The 19,847-nt window shown below is 38.1% G+C and overlaps 1 protein-coding gene across 6 annotated transcripts in view; it reads right to left on the minus strand.

Moving 5' to 3' along the window:
• Positions 1-19,847, minus strand: part of chd3 (chromodomain helicase DNA binding protein 3) — a 70,437-nt gene that overhangs the window by 34,595 nt on the left and 15,995 nt on the right. For 3 of the 6 annotated variants that reach the window (XM_065248611.2, XM_065248607.2, XM_065248608.2), the window contains exons 19-34: positions 19,241-19,382; positions 17,367-17,498; positions 15,550-15,667; positions 15,062-15,186; positions 14,314-14,545; positions 13,912-14,081; positions 12,433-12,610; positions 7,630-7,716; positions 6,918-7,003; positions 6,346-6,479; positions 6,093-6,237; positions 2,719-2,884; positions 2,492-2,640; positions 2,136-2,370; positions 1,924-2,049; positions 1,225-1,359 (exon numbers count right to left, since the gene is read on the minus strand). In XM_065248611.2, the coding sequence (XP_065104683.1) occupies positions 1,225-1,359; positions 1,924-2,049; positions 2,136-2,370; positions 2,492-2,640; positions 2,719-2,884; positions 6,093-6,237; positions 6,346-6,479; positions 6,918-7,003; positions 7,630-7,716; positions 12,433-12,610; positions 13,912-14,081; positions 14,314-14,545; positions 15,062-15,186; positions 15,550-15,667; positions 17,367-17,498; positions 19,241-19,382 (2,360 nt within the window). Of the gene's footprint in view, positions 1-1,224; positions 1,360-1,462; positions 1,539-1,923; positions 2,050-2,135; positions 2,371-2,491; positions 2,641-2,718; positions 2,885-6,092; positions 6,238-6,345; positions 6,480-6,917; positions 7,004-7,629; positions 7,717-12,432; positions 12,611-13,911; positions 14,082-14,313; positions 14,546-15,061; positions 15,187-15,549; positions 15,668-17,366; positions 17,499-19,240; positions 19,383-19,847 lie in introns of all 6 variants that reach the window. The other 3 variants (XM_065248609.2, XM_065248610.2, XR_010526051.2) reach the window with 2 other exon arrangements.

Genomic DNA, 19,847 nt, shown 5'->3' on the forward strand with positions numbered 1-19,847 from the left:
ATCTTATCTTGAGAATGCACATTTCCATTTCGTCATCATTATAACGGTCATACATAGAATATCAATACCACAAAATGACATGTGAAATATCTATATAAAAGCACTATGAATTACGATTAGTGGCATACTATGAAAACATTTTTGAACGTATGTCACATGACATTTACACCCAGGAGCCGGTTGCACCAGCTGGACAGCACTCAGGGTTCCCACACCTTAGTTAACTTGAAATTCAAAGACCTTTCGAAGACTTTCCAGGTCCAATAGCCTCAAATTCAAGGACTAAATGTGGGGACACATTTCAAATGAGAGCAAGGTTACATCGTGTTTCTTTTAAGATACATTGTTACAGTTCCCTTTTGAGGGAACTCGCGCTGCGTCACTGTGGTGACACTTTGGGGACACCTCCACGGGTAAGTGCATCTGAATGTGTACATCAAATTCAACCAATGGTGAGGCTTAACGACAAAGACAGGGAGACACGGGAGCCAGGAAGTATTTCACTATCTGAAATATTGCCAAAGACGACGTTACAGGGACGCAGGAAGTATGGCAAGGGAGACGCAGCGTCTCATTCCCTTCTCAGGGAACAATAGTTACATACGTAACCTGAAACGTTTTCATGTGTCAAACACAATTATGCAAAAAAGCATTTTGGTATGAATCAACATTCGCATACAGAAGATATAAGCATTTAAAGTGAACAGTTTGGCACGTGTTGCTTAAAAAGTCTAGAATTTTTATGATATTATCTTACACTACACGGATTAATATGGATTTTTTCCAGACATTTTCTTTCCATGCACTTTCAATGGCCTGAATCTATGTATGTATATTTTCAAAAACTTCCCAGGGCCTTGAATTTTTTTTTGCCAGATTCACAAACTTTCAAGGATCCATGGGAACCCTGAGCCCTGTATGCAGGGCTTAGCTATGAAAAAACATTTTTGCCTGTTGTATCTAAAACTACAACCAGGCGCATGTCCCACTTACGTGTTTAATCGCAGTAATAGTTAAGACGACATCGCTATGGTTACAAACCTACATTTACCGCCTCCAGCTATGATGACAATTGTGAACTGTTTCTCTCTGCGTTCTCCCTCAATATGCGTGCGTAGGCAACTCGAACAAACACGAATGTTTTGACGGTGACACAGATTCACATTGTTTACATATTTTATTAACCTTACAAAAAGTTTTAAGCAATGCGGTGTTGGTGCGCACCTGTGAAGCCTCCATCTGCGATGTTAAACATGAACCGTGGACGCTCTATGGGTTTGCCGTTACCTTTGGCTACCTCTTCCCTGAGACCTCTCACGTCTTTTGCTCTTTCGGGATCCTTTTCACCCTTCACATCCTCTGTGTCCAAAAAAAAAGAAAAGCATGTTTACGTGATTGAAAAATGATTTGAAATTGTAATTTATTCCCTACAATATCACACAAAAATAAAGTTTAAACTCACTTAACCTTCAGTTGAAGAATACAATATAGTATTGCATTAGCGAAGTGCATTAACTGACGTGCATTAGCGACCAACACTGTATGAAACAACATCTATAACAGTAAATATACAACAACAACAAAACAACACTTTTGTATGATAGGTAAGGCTAACATACAGTTGCCTGTATCCTTAAAAGAGTAGCAGAATATAAAAGTAGTAGTGGGATTGTTCAGCCTGATCTCACGAGAAATTGTAAATATGTTACGAGTTAGCTAATTCGTATCAATCCATTCGAGGTTAATTGTGCAAAATCTTAATTCTCATGAAAAAACAACAATTCTCCTGCACATAACCCCAACGTCACAGAGGTCAAGGCAAATCGTACCAACACTTACGAATGTGGTCATATGAATATATGTACAAATTCTCGTGAGATAGCGTTGGATTGTTTGGTGCACCCTTTGGGTTTTGTCATTCACCTTTTTTGACATCAGAATCTGCTCTCTCTTTCTTTTCTGTTATTTCTGCTGGAGGTGTCTCATCTCTCTTCTCCCTCTCCTCACCAGTCTTCTCTCTTTTCTCTCCCTTCTCCCCTTTCCCAGCCTCTGTAAAAAGACCAAAAACAACCAGCCGTTGTGATAAAATGACTGACCTGCATGCCAGCCAATCAGATTTCAGTATCTGCAACTACCTCTGTTCTCATCTTTAACAGATTGGGAATCAGATGTGGGATCTCCCTTTGTTTTTTCAAGGGTGGCCTCCTTCTCGGAGATGTCCTCCTCACGTTTGTCTTTATCGCTCTTTTCTTTGGGAGAAGATGGAGAGACAGCAGAGTTTTCTTTTGTTTTGGAGTCATCAAGAGGTGGACTTAGGGATTTCTCATTGGTTGCAGAATCCTTTTCACCCTCTTTCAACGTGGTGGAAGTCTGAAATGTGATATCAACACTTAAATGTAAGACAAACATGTATGCAGGCTTCCTCTCCCACGTATAATTCCTTAATCATTTGTATAATCCCTTCCACACCGCCACACACATACACACTTACCCCTCCATATTCTGTGCTTTCTGCCCTCTCTCCCTCCTTCCTCTCTTTTGCTTTCTCTCTGTCTTTCTCTGGTTCTGTCTGACACTCGCTCTCATCTTTCTCGGCCTCCTTGGCGCTCTTTTCTGTCTTGTCAGGTGGAGAGGGAGTGGCTGTGGAAGCAGGTCACAGCAGGTGAAGTCTCTGTATGTGTCATTCGTCTGTCAACCTGTGTGTGGGTGATTGTGTACCTGGTTTGGAGGTGCAGGGTGTGTTGTTACAGCTTGGTTCAGGTGTGGGAGTGTCTGTCTTTATGACAGGTGAGGAGGCTCTTGAAGATTTCTTGGAGTCCACAGTGACCTCTGGCTTTAGTTCAGGCATGCTCCATTTTCCGTTGATGTGCTCAAACTCTTGAACCTGGATAAAGCATAACATGCATGAGCGGCCAAAACCTCTTCACTCGCAGTTTACCACAAGTAAACACTCGAGAGTGATGTGGGCAACTCTTAGTTGGAGTTGCACCTTTACGACAAACAACAACTTGCCATACTGTCCAACAAAGTAAGTTTCAATATTAAAGATGTCGTAAAATGTAAGACTGTAGTTACGTAGGCACAGATGAAAAATAAGAGTTCTGTACATAGTAATGACATATCATCAGCCTCAAACCGATTGTTTCCTCCTTCTTATGTAAACTGGAAAACATCTCAGAGAACAATTTAACAGATTATTCAATGCATTCTTTGGCACCTTTAAAGGCCTATTAATTAGGATTTCACCACTAGAGGTTGCTTTTTCTAAACAATAACAAAGGCAAAGTTAAATGAAGGAGAGTGGGATGATGGGAGATGTTGTTTTCACCATCCAGAGATGTATGAAATTTGCAGATCATGTTCATGGGTGAGGTTATGAATGAATTTTTATAACCTGTATGTATCGAATTATTTTATGCCATCGTTATGAATTAGCTGCAAGACCACCACTTCCGTTGGCCAACACAACCTGTTTTTATGTGCATTTTGAAGTATTGCATGAGAAACAAGTGATGGAAACTGTAAATTTTGAATAAAAATCCCTTAACCTGATAAGGAACACTGTGCCGTACACGGCACACCCCCTCCCTTGCACGTGAGGCTGCATTACGTCATTGTAACTTTGAAGCATTAAATCTTCAAAATATAGGGTCATGCGGCACATCGTTGTAAAGCTTAGACTTTCGAGATTCCATTAAGCGCACACAGAAAGCATAATATGATTTTTAGCAGTCATAAAACTGTAATCTAGTTGTTAGTTACCTGAACCGGGCGGCGCCGATTTAGGATATTTACTTACCTTCAAAATCTTTCCTTTATCCGCTTCGGTGAAATTGTCCAAAACAAATTGTTCATAAATCCCCAAAAGTCCAAGGAAATGGAATATCCAAGCCTTTTAATCCAAAACGATTTGTTCATCTCACAATCTTGACGTTTCTGACCGAATTACGATATAAATAGTGTATACAATAAGTTCACTAACAGACATTCGTTCGAATCTCACTTTTCATTCACGATTTATAATGAATATATTCGGATGTCATGTTTATTGTGCAACGTCTGAGGAACAAATGCGCCCCCTTGTGGAATTTCAGCCATTCCATAAGAGGCTAAAGGGATAGTTCGGCCAAAAATGATATTAAACCCATGATTTACTCACCCCCAAGCTGTACGAGTTGCATATGTCCATCGTTTTTCAGACAAACACATTTTCGGATATTTTAGAAATTGTTTTAGATCTTTCAGTTGACTAAATGTAATGTTACGGGGTCCACAACCTTCAAGTCCAAAAAAAGGGTGTACATCCTTCACAAATTAAATCCAAACGGCTCCAGGATGATAAACAAAGGTCTTCTGAGGGTAATCCGCGCGGTGTTGTTGTAGAAATATCCATATTTAAAACTTTATTAACGAAAATAACTACCTTCCGGTAGCGCCGCCATCTTAGACTCCTCCTATTAGCGTAGTGTACGCACTTTTCTTAGTGACGTATGACAAATTCGGAGGGCGGGGGCACAGAGCAGCAGCAGAGTAGCCTCCGTAGGCTGCGTAAGCTCTTATCCTGAATGCGGACGCGACTAAGATGGCGGCGCTACCGGAAGGTAGTTATTTACGTTAATAAAGTTTTAAATATGGATATTTCTACAACAACACCGCACGGATTACCCTCAGAAGACCTTTGTTTATCATCCTGGAGCCGTTTGGATTTAATTTGTGAAGGATGGACGCACTTTTTTTGGACTTGAAGGTCGAAGACTATGAGTGGACCCCGTAACATTACATTTAATCAACTGAAAGATCTAAAACATTTTCTAAAATATCCGAAAATGTGTTTGTCTGAAAAACGATGGACATATGCAACTCGGACAGCTTGGGGGTGAGTAAATCATGGGTTTATCATTTTTGGCCAAACTATCCCTTTAATTCGCAAAGAAGTTTTCATGCTTGCTGGTGGTTATTGACTTATTATGCGAAAAAGAGTAAACGCGAATTATGGAAACGCATTTGCTGAATAAATTCTGACGTAGCAAACATTAAACCTACGTGACTGATGGTCTGTTTCCGCTGATGGTGTCTTTTCGGTTCCTCACTAACATCATGCCTTACTCGAACAACTTCATTGAAACAAGTTTGAAAAGATTTGCTTAATGTTTGGGTAGAAACCCAGCTAGTGATGACAAGCGACAAGCATGAGCCATTATTTAACATAGGATTTAATTTTATCTTGATTTCTACAAATCCTTGGGGAAAAATGATTTGTTTATGTGCTTTAAAAATGTTAGTACTCTTAAAAAGGTAAAAAATGTCATTAATGACTCACCCTCATGTCGTTCCAAACTCGTAAGACCTCCGTTCATCTTTGGTAACCCAGTTTAATAAGATGTTTTAGATTTAGTCCGAGAGCTTTCTGACCCTCCATTGAAAATCTTTGTATGGTATACTGTCCATGACCAGAAAGGTAATAAAAACATCATCAAAGTAGTCCATGTGACATCAGTGGGTCAGTTGGAATTGTTGAAGCATCGAAAATACATTTTGGGCATTTTTTCTACTCCTGGTCTGTTGTGAACCGCGTGCACAAGACTGCAGTGGCGCTGCTGACGTACGACGCTGCTGACGTGTTATCTGTGCGCCCCAGCTTTTTTTTGCACCTGAGCTTCGTTTACAGTCTGAAGGAGATGCACGCTGTAAGTTTGGAAAAAAAATCTTCGCAAACATGTCTGAGGATAACACGTCAGCAGTGTCACTGTGCACGGCATTCACAACAGATGCGAAAGAGAAGACAATGCTGAATGAAGTTTTAATTTTTTTTATTTTTGCACCAAAATGTATTTTCAATGCCTCAACTGATTCTAACTGACCCACTAATGTCACATGGACTGTTTTTATGATGTTTTTATTACCTTTCTGGACATGGACAGTATAACGTACATAGATTTTCAATGGAAATCTAAACCTAAAATATCTTAAACTGTGTTTTCAAAGATGAACGGAGGTCTTACAGGTTTGGAACGACAAGAGGGTGGGTCATTAATGACATTATTTTTATTTTTGGGTGAACTATCCCTTTAAATGCAGGAACACACACTGACCTTCTTCTTGACCAGAGACATGACCCCTATACGTGTAAGGACCGGCTGCCTGCAGAGACCCTCCCTCGGAACACCATCGGCAAACGTTTCCGAACCGTCAGCCACCGGCTCACAGAGATGCCTCATGAAAAGCGACACATATGCCCTGCCAGAGAAAGAAAAGCATCAATCGCATTTTCATTTCACATTAATTTGCAAGTTTATACATTTCTATTTTCTGAACTTGTAAGTTTACGGGCTAAGAAATTCGTACTTGAACTCTTTCTCGCTCTTGCCACGGAGGTCTCGCACGAGCCACTGGCAAGAGAAGGCGTCTTGAGCGGGCATCCCCCACCTCATTACAGCGTTCAGGAAGGCCTTTCTCTGGCGCGTGTTAAAGCCCAACACCTGACAAACACACACAGAACTGAGTACAGGATGACATATTTATCTATCGTTAATATCTAATCAAACCTCATACGAAAAACAGGCATGGTTTTATTGACATTATAAAACGTTACAATTCTCAAGGCTGGAAAAATACACTAAGGTTATTTCTAGCCAAATGTCAGTCAAACTTTATTTTGACAGGGGCCCGTCCAGAGACATTGTGTTTACTGGCTCTGCAAATGACCTTCGGATAAACAAGCACTCGGAAAATACACTATTAATCACGTTTAACTTTTGACCAATCCGGGTTTTTTTTTTTACAAAAGTACATGGACGTGCTTTTAAAAACACAGCCAAATCTACAAACATCTAATGACTTTTTTCTAATTTGACTATTTTATGTGTGATTTTTGTGTGCCAAAAAAAAGAGGAATTGAAGAGAATTGAAGGCAGTACCTCGATGTTGCCACCCACCCTGGCCAACAGGGGGGGCAACGGTTTATCCTTCTCATTCCTGAGCTGCCTGCGAGACTGTCTGCGACCTGGAGAGGGGAGAGAAGAGTCAGCCAGAAAATCAGCAGACATGTCCATCTTACTGATCCAGAATCAGGAAACAAGGTTACAGCACAGGAAGGATATATTATCCTGAACAGCTGCACAACACACATTGTGAGCCTGTCTCCAGAAGCATAGTAAAACCTGACAAACCACACCACATCTAAAAACAAGGGCCGAAAATGGGTCAAGTAACGTCTTAAATAATGACATCTAAAAAAGTAAACCATTTTATTTTAGGGGTAGGATTTATTACTTATAACTAGATACTTGGACTTTGCTGGGGGATTCAGGGTGGTTTCAGCTGGGTACTGCGCCTTGGGACCTTCCTTGAATGTAAATGCAGTTTTTTGTCACTGATGGGTGTATGGGAGCTGTGGTCCACCCTTATGATTTTGTTCTGGGCTTCACGAATTCTAGACCTATATGGGATTTTTTGGACCATTTTGTTGACCGCCAGATGAAACAATAATAAAATAATAATCCTCTCAAAAAGCCACATTATTTGAAGTATCATCCAAGTCTATGTCATCAATGATGCTTAATACGAAATGTGCTACATTTAGGGTTGGTGGTTTGTGTATGGTAAGCGTGTCTGCATGTGTGTCCTCACCTTCAGGCCTCTCATCAAAGTCCTCATCTTCCTCCTCTGAGCCAACAGAGTATTCTGATTGGTTATCTGAAATGTCAGCATGCCACTCTGAAATATACAGAAACATTTTCAGTACACTCAATAAAAAGCACAATACACAATGGGGCAGTTTCCCGGACAGGGATTAGACTAGTCCTAGACTAAAATCAATTTAAGAGCTGTCCAAACCAAAAACAACTTGCAATGACAAATCTTAAAATACATCAGTGCTCTTTGTTTTGCCTCAAAATGCACACAAGTAATGTTTTTAGTAAGGAATGTTTGTTAAAACAAGTTATATTTCCTAATTAAACTAAGGCCTAGTCCTGTTTTAAACTAATCTTTGTCCGTAAACCACCCCAATATGTTTTGCATGTATTTAATTTTCACACCAGGATCAATTTCAGATACATTTGGGTGGTATGAAGTATATACCATTAAAATGTGTTAAGAGACTCTCCTATATGTTTTATACTGCAGGATATCAAAAATAGTAATAAAAATAAAATAATAATCATATTATGTAAAGTATATGTGATGTTAACATTAACTTATAATACAGCTATACAGATATTTTCACCAAATTTATTTTTTTAGTAATATCTCATATTTAAAGGGATAGTTCCCCTAAAAATAAATTTTTTGTCATCATTTACTTATTCTCATGTTGTTACGAACCTGTAAAATATATTTTTCTGATGAACACAAAGTAAGATTTTTTGAGGAATCTTTATAACCAAACTGATCAGAGGCCCTATTGACTTCTATAGTATTATTTTCTCCTACTATGGAAGTCAATGGGGCCCCTGATCGGTTTTGTAGTAAATATACTTTGATAAAATAATTTTTATGCCATGATGTAGGAGTTTGGTCATATTTACCAGCATCCTTCAGATATTTTTTGCCCAACTTTTCCCAACATTTTAAGGGGAAATTTTATTCTTCCCATTTGCAACAAACTGTTCTTTGTCTCCATTTATCTTTTTTTAAACTTTGCTGTGCCAAAACTATTTTTCCCTACATTAAAACACTGGTCTGCTTAAAAATAAAACACCAAAAGTCATTTAGTGGAGTAGCAGCGACTGCCTTTTCGAAAAAAAGCCTGCAGATTATCCCATGTGCATATGTGAAATACAGAAGGTATACCACAACGTTACGACCCTGCAAATCAGGCAGCTTGGTTACATGAGTATGTGTACTTACATTTATCATTGCTATTACTGTAATTATGCCATCATAAATGTCATCTTAAAGCCAAATATTCTGTATTGTTCCTCTCAGAAGAAAACATTATAATTTTTTATAATTTTTTTTCTTGTTTTTTCTTTCTCTTTTTGTCATAAAAATAAAAAGGTGGCACACTTCAGCATCCCCTGGGTGTTGTGGATGTAGCCGTTTTGAGTGCTAAATCCCTGTGGCTTCTGAACCTGACCAGAATGGCATTGGGACACAGTACAGCCTTTGTTTGCATCTCAATCAAAAGCAAAGCCACAAGAGTGAAATAACAGAATGTAATTTTGGAGATTCAAATGAGAAAATATCCAGCTGACAAGTACAAAGTGAATTATAATAATATATAATAAAAAACAAGAGGAACAAGAGGCACTTCATATTGTGTATTACAACATTTAAATGTTTTCTGGGATTAAACCCTACAGTAATTTAAACCTGGAAACAAAGAATGTAAGATTTTTAAAACATGAACAAAGAAACATTATAAAATAATATAAATTATGTTTTGCTTTGTTTAAGGTCACTAATAAAAAATAAAAAGTAATGACATAAATCAGGGGCGTCGCTAGACCCCTTTTATGTGCCCCAGTATAAATCTCAAGCTTAAATTTTTACAATTTACTTTGATTGTTAGTGTATTTATGTACATTGATAATCGCAACACAAAAAAAAAAAACGTATCAGTATGCATTGCAACGTAGTTATAACCCAATTCACTTAACAAACACTTTAACCGAGAACATAAAAAACTGACGGAGGACTCAAAAACTGATAGAGAAATGAATGTCTTCATGTGACTGTGTGTTGCCAGGTCCACCACCTTCAGGCTGAGTTAAGAATTGGGCTACTTTAAGATCGTTATCTCGAGAAGATTTTTCCTTGGATTAAAGATGGAAGGATTTGGCTCATTATTTGTTGGCATTTGGGCTGTGACTGGTCATGATTTGGATGCTTTTGGGCTAGATTTTAATGAGCTGATTTTGTGACGCAGATCTGGCAACCCAACCCACGCAGAAGTCCAGGTGACGGTACGTTATTGAGACAAGCAAAATCTTTCAAATATGAAATTAATATTGAATTCACTAGTTACCGACACTACATAAACAGTTGGCAGGAGCTATATGGCTGAGAACCTCAGTATTTTAAATGCATACATTTTTCATTTCCTAGTATTTTGTTGTAGTGTATGGATAGTGGGTTAAGCAAGCATTGAGCTGCACACTTCTGCACGCAGCAAGCTTTTAAAAAAGTGATAGAAAAAGTAAGTTAATGGGGACATGTGCCCTAGTTCAGCTGTATGTCTAGCAACACCCCTGACATAAATCATATTGTGACATTATTAACTGTCATGATCCTGTCAGCCCTGTATGTCTTTTTATTTGTTTCATGTGACAGGGTCATGGCAGCCCTCACTGTGGGAAGAGTCACATGGCCTGTGTTTATGTTTTGTGTACCTCGTGCTCTCCTGTCTTAAGTTTTGACCCCGCCCCTTTGTTTCCTTGTTAATTATTATTAATTATTAATTTATACCCTTCACCTGTGTGACCTCGTTCCCTTTCGTTCTCCCATATTTAATGCCATTGTGTCTGATGTCTTGTGCTGGATCATATTGTGTCCTGTGCGTCACAGTCAGGAGTCTTTGTCTCGTTTTTGCCCTGTCTGTTATTATTTAATTCTTGCATTGTTTACCCCTCGAGGGAGTTTTTGTTACATTAAAAAAATCTTTTTGGTTAAGAGCTGTCTGCAATTGGATTCTGTCCTTCCCATTCCTGACATTAACACTTTTATAGAAACATAATGTAGAAAATACAAATAAAATCATTTTCATTAGTGGATATTTTCTAATCTGCAAAAAGAGATCCATTGGTGTGTTTGCAGTAATTATTCTTCCATGAAAATTATAAAAGCATTTTTCATGTATGCACACCAAGAGTCTAGAATAGAGTATTAAGAAAATAAATGTTTAGACAACAGATAAAAAATCAAATCACAATATGCCCTAAAATTAAAAATATCTGGAGCAACTTTGTTATTTTAAGTGGCACTTTTGTCCCTAGCCCTGGTTAATTTCTGCCCCTAGTCTGGGGTTAAGTTGAAATGTAAGTTAACAGTATAAATAAAAGCAAATCTGCCTAAAGCTGCATGCATAGTTTCCATTGGCAACAGGATGTGGGTGTGTCCCGTGACTCCACAAGGATGAGAAAAGTTGAGCTTTTTTAGTGAATTTCGGAAGCGACTACAAATGGGAGTGAAGCAGTGGAGTTCATGTCCTCTGTCTTTCGTCATAGTTAATCACTATTACTAAGACATCCAGAATTAGGAACTCCTCCTAATGACCTAATTTAATGAGAAGGGCGACACTCAGTGACAAAACACTGCAGTGTGCACCCAGTTTCACTGTAGAAACAAATTGAAATTTACATCTTTGCACCTGTTTGTATGTTAAGATTTAACAGGAAAGTTAAAGGGACAAAAACATGAGTAAAACATCAATGTTTTTTTATATTTTGGTGCTCCAGTTGATGATACAAATGTACCGCGATAGAGATTCAATATATATGCAAATAATAAAATGAGCAGGGAATGAAAAGAAATCTGCAGAGCAAGGTGCATCCTTCCTACTGAAGATCTGGGGAGCATGGCTGCTTTGAATGGCCAAGGACTGACCAAGAGGCCATATGACTGACACGTAAAGTAACCAATTTACATTCAGTTCAGCCAACGGTCTGTGGTTGTGTGACGTCTGAGGCTAAGACTAGATGCAACCAAACTCAGCTTCAAACCAAACAACGAATCCAACCATAAACCATGTTTCAAACAGTATTTCCTTAAAGGAACATGCCCAGATTTTGGGAATTTAGCTTATTCACCGTATCCCCCAGAGTTACATAAGTCCATACATACCTTTCTCATCTCCATGCGTGCTGTAACTCTGTTTGACGCAGCTCCCGCTAGCTTAGCTTAGCACAAAGACTGGAAGTGAATGGCTCTAGCTAGCATACTGACCCTAGGGTCATATGAGACACAGCAAACTTTTAACAGTATACATACTGGGAACTATATTCTCAGAAGGCGAAACACTGATACTGGGCAGAGTGATTTGCTCGCAGCACTCGAGAAGCCCCTGGTGAGGAGCAGAGAGTTCGGTCAGAGTTGTGCAAATCACTCCGCCCATGTAGCAGTTCTTCGCCTTCTGAGAATATAGTTACAGTATGTATACTGTTAAAAGATGGCTGTGTCTCATATTACCTTGTTATTTGTACAAGGTGTGACTATACAAATCACAACACATAAATAGGAAAATGTTTGCGTTATTTTGTCACTTATTGGGTATGCTAGCTGGAGCCATTCACTTCCAGTCTTTGTGCTAAGCTAAGCTAGCAGGAGCTGCGTCAAACAGAGTTACAGCATGCACAGAGATGAGAAAGGTATGTATGGACTTATCTAATTCTGGGGGATACAGTAAATAAGCTAAATTCCCAAAATCTGGGCGTGTTCCTTTAAACACCACAACAACTACATCATTAAACCGTTTGAATGTAAAGGTTGTACCTTGGTCCTCCTGGGCTGCGTCATTGTAGTTAACTTGTTTGCGGACTCGCTTTCCCTTGCCGAGATTGCGAGCCAGATCTTCCTGCTGTTGTTCGTAGTGATGCCTCAGGAGCTTTTCCCAGTAATCTGGATCCACGTTCTCTTCCTGCTTAATGATCTCTCTCTCAATCTCCTCTATCTGAATACACAGCCATAAGAAAGAAAAAAGATCACTTTATTATCTAAATTGCTTCATCTAGACACCACAGAGATTAAATGCAAAACAAACTGAGATTAACTCTCCACTTTTTATAGATTATGTTTATGGAAAAAAACAACATTAATCTCATTGTATCTCCTCAAGAGCTTAAAATAAAAAAGATTGCAAACTGTTCTCTAACTGGTCAAGTATGTAAATTCTGAGAGTTTATTATGAACTTCAGTGTAATATTTCAGAGTAACGCTTTATTTTACAGTGCCTTTGTTGCATATGTTACATGTACTTACTTACTATAGTAATAACAGAAGTAAGTACATGTTGTTAATGAATATTAGCAAGGATATTCAATATTAACAAGATGCGTCACTTGTATTGATATAAATGGAGGAGATCACAACGGTCAGTAGTCCCGCTTTCCAGTAAAAAGAGCCAATAGTCAACCGGTTAAAGAATGACATCATCTGGAAGAGAGACTTTGCATGTGCACTATCTAGCAAGACCTGGAGGCATTGCAAACATGGCAGTGCAGTGATGTGTCTTCCTTAAAGGTGACATTTCTCAAGACTTTTTGAAGATGTCAAAAAAATCTTTGGTGTCCCCAGAGTATGCATGTGAAGTTTTTGCTCAAAATGCAATATAAATAATTTATTATAATATGTTTAAAATTGCCACTTTGTATGTGTGAGCAAAACTATCGTTTTGGGTGTGTCCTTTAAAATGCAAATGAGCTGATCTCTGCACTAAATGGCATTGATGTGGTTGGATAGTGCAGAATAAGGGGCGGTATATCCCTTCTGACATCACAAGGGGAGCCAGATTTCAATGACCTATTTTTCACATGTTTGCAGACAATGGTTTACCAAAACTGGGTTACTAGGTTGATCTTTTTCACATTTTCTAGGTTGATAGAAGCATTGGGGATCCAATTATAGCACTTAAACATCAGAAACATCTGAAAAAGTCAGATTTTCATGATATGTCCTCTTTAAAAATGGCTTTGATATTACTGTGTATTTAAATATATACTGTAATTACACTATAATAAGGTCATCTTAAAATAAAGTGTCTGAACTCCTTTAAGTAATTAGCACCAAAGGAGCAACATCTGGGAACTAAGAGATTCAGATAACTGCAAAAATGCTTGTTTTATTTACCTTTTAAAGTCAAAATAGATCGATTAAAGAAACACTGAAGTTTTGGTCATATATCAATGTCCAATTCAACCCCACATCTTGACACTCTATAATTGCTCTGATGCTATTAACATTTCTGGATCTCACCTTGTCATCCTCTTTCACTGTGTACTGGGCCACTTTGAAAGAGCTAAGATACTCGTTCATATTCTGCATGTCAGAGTCATCTGTGGCATCCTGGCTGCGGTCCAATAGGCGCTCGATGGCAGCATTGTCATAGTGAATTACGCTGCTGTCATCGTCCTTATTGTCCCCTGCTGAATAAAACAAACATATGGAAAACCTTATGGAGGTGTGTTGCACAGAGATGTTCAGCAAAAATTATGACTTACAAATAATGTGGAATATCAAAAACTTTCTTGGGAATGCATGTTACATTCAAAGATATTCATTTGTTGACTGTATTATTAAATCAGTTGTCTAAATTATTATTTTATTATTCAATTCATTTATTCTGGTTAATCATTTGATCTATCTTTTAAATCCTACCCTCAATCTCATCTTTGAAAAGCTCCTCAGTGCCAAACTTGAGAATGTCATCCAGCTCTTGTTTGGACATGGATCCGGCTTTTGAGCCCAGACCAGGCCGCACTACCAAGTGTGTCAGCATCATCTTTCTCTTCGCCACTTGAGTGATTCGTTCCTCAACCGACGCCCGTGTCACGAAGCGATAGATCATCACCTTATTTGCCTGACCAATACGATGAGCTCGACTGAAGGCCTGAAAGCAAGAATGAGAGAGAGATTTTTACATTTCCTATAATGCATTTAGGTTTGAAACCTCAAAGATCCTATTCTGCCATTCATACAGTATGACAAATATGACACTAGGACTTAAAGGGATAGTTCACCCAAAAATGAAAATTCTGTCATCATTTACTCACTCTGATGTTGTTACAAACCTATATAAATTTCTTTGTTCTGATAAACACGAAGGAAGATATTTTGAGGAATGTTTGTAACCAAACCGTTCATGACCTCCATTCACTTTCATAGTATTCTTTTATCCTACTATGGAAGTCGAGGCTCAGGATCAGTTTGGTTTCAAACATTCCTCAAAATATCTTCCTTTGTGTTCATCAGAACAAAGACATTTATACAGGTTTGTAACAACATCAGAGTGACTAAATGATGGCAGAATTTTCATTTTTGAGTGAACTATGCCTTTAAGCAGCATAAATATGTGTGGATGCCTGTTTGAAGCACTTGTGTCATGTGCATCATGTAGTTTTGCTACCTGAATGTCATTGTGAGGATTCCAGTCAGAATCAAAGATGATAACTGTGTCTGCAGTAGCTAAATTGATACCCAGACCACCAGCTCGCGTCGAGAGAAGAAAACAAAACTGACACGCCCCCGGAGCTGTGGGACAAAAAGTCACACCAAAAACAAGTTTTGATTTTTGATTCAGTGTAACAAATAAACATTTTGTAATTCAAATTTTGTTTTAAAACCCTAAGATTCAATAAACAAAAGATCTTAATGAACACTTTTTTACAAAGGTTTCGATTTTCTTGCTTCCACTAAAGCACACAAGATGCTCTTCAGCATGAATCATCATATTTTGCACAAATCTGTGGAGACTTTCTAAATACTACATAAATGTACATTTTTTTTATTATTTTTCACTGCAATTGCTTTGTTGATAATGTAAGATTTATTGAAAAATTTTACTCAATTATAAAACTATATACTATCTATTTATATGAAGCAAACTGATTTTACCGTTGAATCTGTCTATGGCTTCCTGGCGCAGAGCTCCAGTGATGCCACCATCAATTCGCTCATATTTATAACCCTCATAATCCAGAAAATCCTCCAGCAAATCCAGCATCTTGGTCATCTGAGGAAACAATGAGTATGTAAATAATCTAGTAACAACAAGTACCATGTCTGGTCAAGTCAGATTTAAGTTGTCAAGTATCTTAGGCACTCTGCATGGTCAAGATGAGAATGTTGACTAAAATGATTATACGCTCAAAGCTACTGTGAATGAGCAACCTACCATGGATAAACATAGCAAATTACAACTGAAAAAAATAAATTTTTATGAATATATATAATATTTTACATTCTAAGAGTCATGTGGTGGGGGTTCTCTAAACCAGGGGTTTTCAAACTGGCAGGGACCCCCACATATAATATAAACCTGTAGTGAGGGACCCCCTTCCTAAAGTATATAATTTTTTTATAAAGAAACATTTGCACTGTGTTAGATAAATAGTAATTGTGATATTATAAGAACAGCAAATTATTTATAAACTTAAACAATTGACTTCACAGAAGACTTTTCACACTTTTTATTTCTATCTCTTTTGGGGACCCTATGAACCTACTGGAGGACCCCTGGGAGTCCCTGGATCCCAGTTTGAAAATCCCTGCTCTAAACCACAGTTATTATCTATTTAAAATTATACCATGGGTCTGTTGAATGCTGTATTCTGATTGGCTGAGAAATGTTCCGTGGGTATGCATTAAGTAAGGGATAATGTAGAGGCAGCCGGTAGTTATTGGGAAATAAGCCCCGACAGTGTGATCAGGACCCGACGCGAAGCGGAGGGTCTTGTATCACACTGAAGGGGCTTATTTCCCAATAACTACCGGCTGCCTCTACATTATCCCGCTTATTACACGGCTACTTGCCACATAAGAAAAAAAACTGGACATGAATATGAATTTGAAACATTTTATTGGCATATTTATTTTAAATTAACATTTTTATCCTTCCGCGAAACTTTGCACAGATGCATAAAATGATCGTAATACCTTATTAAGATCCTCTGCTTCATACCTGTCTGTCTCCATTTTTTTCTCTTTAACCAGTCTTTGAGAAGTTTTAATGCCCATTCTGTATTTTTTTGTGTGCTGGCTTCGTAGCTGTCATGCTCTATTTTGTCAAGTTCAGTCTCAGTAAGCTCTGTGTCTTGTCGTGGTTGTCGAGTGTTTGTCACAAGATGGTGCCAAACAGACAGTAATCTTTATTGATCTTTATTGGCGCGGAGCGATTTTACTCGTGCAAGTAGTCCGGCTATGCGTTATTATTTTGGAGCGGTTATTATTTGAAAAGAACGAACCTGCAAATGTCTCAACTGACCAATCAGAATCAAGCATTCCAGAGAGCCGTGTAATAATTTCTGATAACCGCACACCTAACTTGTCAAATGTCTTAAAATAGGCACCAGAGCAATGTTTGTGGTAACCGTGGTATAAGAGGAATAATTGACTCCACTCCTTTGAATCATTTGAAAATAATGCACACCCGCGGTGTAACGGCACTCCGCTTACCGTTGTGCCGCATTGCACCTTGGGTGTTACACTGTGGGTGTGCATTATTTTCGAATAATTCAAAGCACCAGAGTCAATTATTCCCTTATACCACGGTTACCACAAACATTGCTCTGGTGCCTATTTTTAAGACATTTGACAGGTCATGTGTGGTTTACAAAAAATAATCAACACCCATGGAACATTACTCACCAATCAAAATAACGGATTCAACAGACAAACAAGTAATGAGTGCGTACGTGCGTGCGTGCGTGTACCTGAGAGAACACGAGCACTCGGTGACCTTGTTCTTTTAGTTTTCTGAGCATTTTCTGCAGCAGCATGAGTTTCCCAGAAGCCTTTGTGAGACCCACTCCTTCATAAGCTCCACTCGGTGTTTTAGGAGCTTCCTGTGACACACAAACACAAAATAAGCAAAATAACCCCTTATACACACACATACACACTCGCTATAGGTCAAATCCAAAGTAAGAAATAATTAAAATTGTCAGTTGATTTCTTTATATTTAGGTCAACCATAATAGATGGTTTAAATTAAATTGTATAATTTATAATCTGACCTCATTATTAATTTTACCAAAGACATGTGCAAACTATTTACTAAAGACCATTTTCGTTTTGTAATTTATTCTGTTACAGATATAATAGATTGATGCTGAGTAATACAATTACAGCACAAGAAAAAATGTTGTAGCTCAAACTTTTAGAACAAGCAACTCATCCTGTAAACTATTCATCTGAATCACATATTTTACCAGCAGATGGCACTATTTAAACATAATTTGTAACACATACAGACATGTTTGGCAGCTGTCAAAAATATTGCTGCATTCCAGTTTGCATAGTATCCATCTTAAAGTTGCAATGCATAACATTTTTGGGTTAAAAAAATTAATTATTGAGAAAGTACACAAAAATCAATGTTTGAAATAGTCCCTTTGCTTTACCCTGATTCATAACAATAAGCCTATAATAATGATACAATTTAAGATGTAGGGTCATATTTTGTGGGAAATGTCAGTTTGACGTTATCTGTCCTTGTGTAGTAATGCCACATCATTAATCAGAAAGAAGACCCAGCTACCATACGACATAGATGCTAAGGATGTGTTTGTAGGCTGTTCTCGCAACAGTTACTTAGAATAACTTCAAATAAATTTGAATTGTCGTCCTGATGACGGCTTTTAATCTGGAAAATTCTAAACGGCAATCATCACAAACATCTGGGGAATCACCTGTTGTTACAACCAATAAAACTCAAAATGCACAGAGCTGTGTTTAAAAGAGAATAAATATCAGGAGGCCATTGAGATTGAAGAATGACGCAGACAGACATCAGTAACATGACATGTTTTAAAACATTTTTGTTGTCAGGTGGTCTGAACAAAAGCAGCAGTGACTTTTTTTAGATACATGACTTGCAGGACGTAGTTCTTACTTTCACAGCGATTAACAATAACAAATCCGCTATAATGCACTAATCACAGACAACCAATACAAACTTAACCATAAGATTCATCTGCACAGAACCAAAGCACAAAATAGCCTGCAATTTTATTATTCAAATGCAGATGGCAGCAGAGAGGCAAAAGTTATGGATTGCAGATTTGAATAGTACAAGAAAGTTGGAAAAGTATTAAGAATCATAAGCTGTGATATTAACTATGCACTTATCCTATCCACTACTATCTACTTACACATCTAATGTATGAATTTTAGAAGAGTAGGGTTTTTTTACTACCCTGATGACTGCATATGAAGTCAAATGCATAGTACATCACAACTTGCAAGTGAAAGAAAATCAATGTGTACATTGGTCTTTTAATATCAGTGTTAACTGTTTGCCCAGCATAACCTTAGTCATCGTCAGACTGAAGTGCAATTGTCTTCACATGTGAACTTTCAGTCCCGCCTCTCTTCCGCCATGTAAGCAAAAGTAAGATGTTGAGTGCATGAAGTGTTTGGCGTTACACACTTCATTCATTTAGCATCTGGGTGCTTAAAGTGCACTTTGAGCTTTATGCCCAATAAGTGCATACTGTTTGTACTTTTAAGTTGATAATGCTGGTGACAAAAAAATATTAGTAGGCAAATAGGGATCCAGCAACTGTGTGTGTTTGTGTGTTCTTACGGCAGAGGCGACGGGGAAGAGGTAGGGGTGGTTGCAGCATTTCTTCAGGTCCATCATTATATTGAGCAGAGACACCTGGTTCCCTCCTCCCTTAGAGTTCAGCGCCTCAAAGTTACGCGTCAGAATGAACTTGTAGTATTTTCTATGGCATAAAGGGCATTAAGACACTGTGTTATTGTTTATTCGTCCTGTTTCTCATCTTATTTTTATTTTTGGAAATTCTTCTGTGTACATCATTTCATCCATTCACTTCATTCCAGTTATATAGTGCATTCTAACTGGTGGGTCACAGCTCAAGGTCTGTTCATTTCAAAGATTAACTAAACATTGGGTGTTAATTCATCTGTAAGAAGCCTTTTTTGGTAGATGTTAATATACTGTAGACAGGGCTGGAAATGGTGGGAAAGTGGGGGAAGTAGGGGAGTGAATTTCGAGGGGGACCAGGGTTCCACCTCAAACAGATAAGAATTTTTTGAAATGATGCAACTGAAAAGGAATTTTATATATACACTCTAAAAACAAACGGTGCTTTATAGCACCAAAAGTGGTTCTTTGCTCGTAATCATAGAAGAACCATTTTTAGTGCCATATAGCACCAGTGAAGCAC

Source organism: Paramisgurnus dabryanus, chromosome 2 (assembly GCF_030506205.2).
Source record: "Paramisgurnus dabryanus chromosome 2, PD_genome_1.1, whole genome shotgun sequence".
Classification (NCBI taxonomy): domain Eukaryota; kingdom Metazoa; phylum Chordata; class Actinopteri; order Cypriniformes; family Cobitidae; genus Paramisgurnus; species Paramisgurnus dabryanus.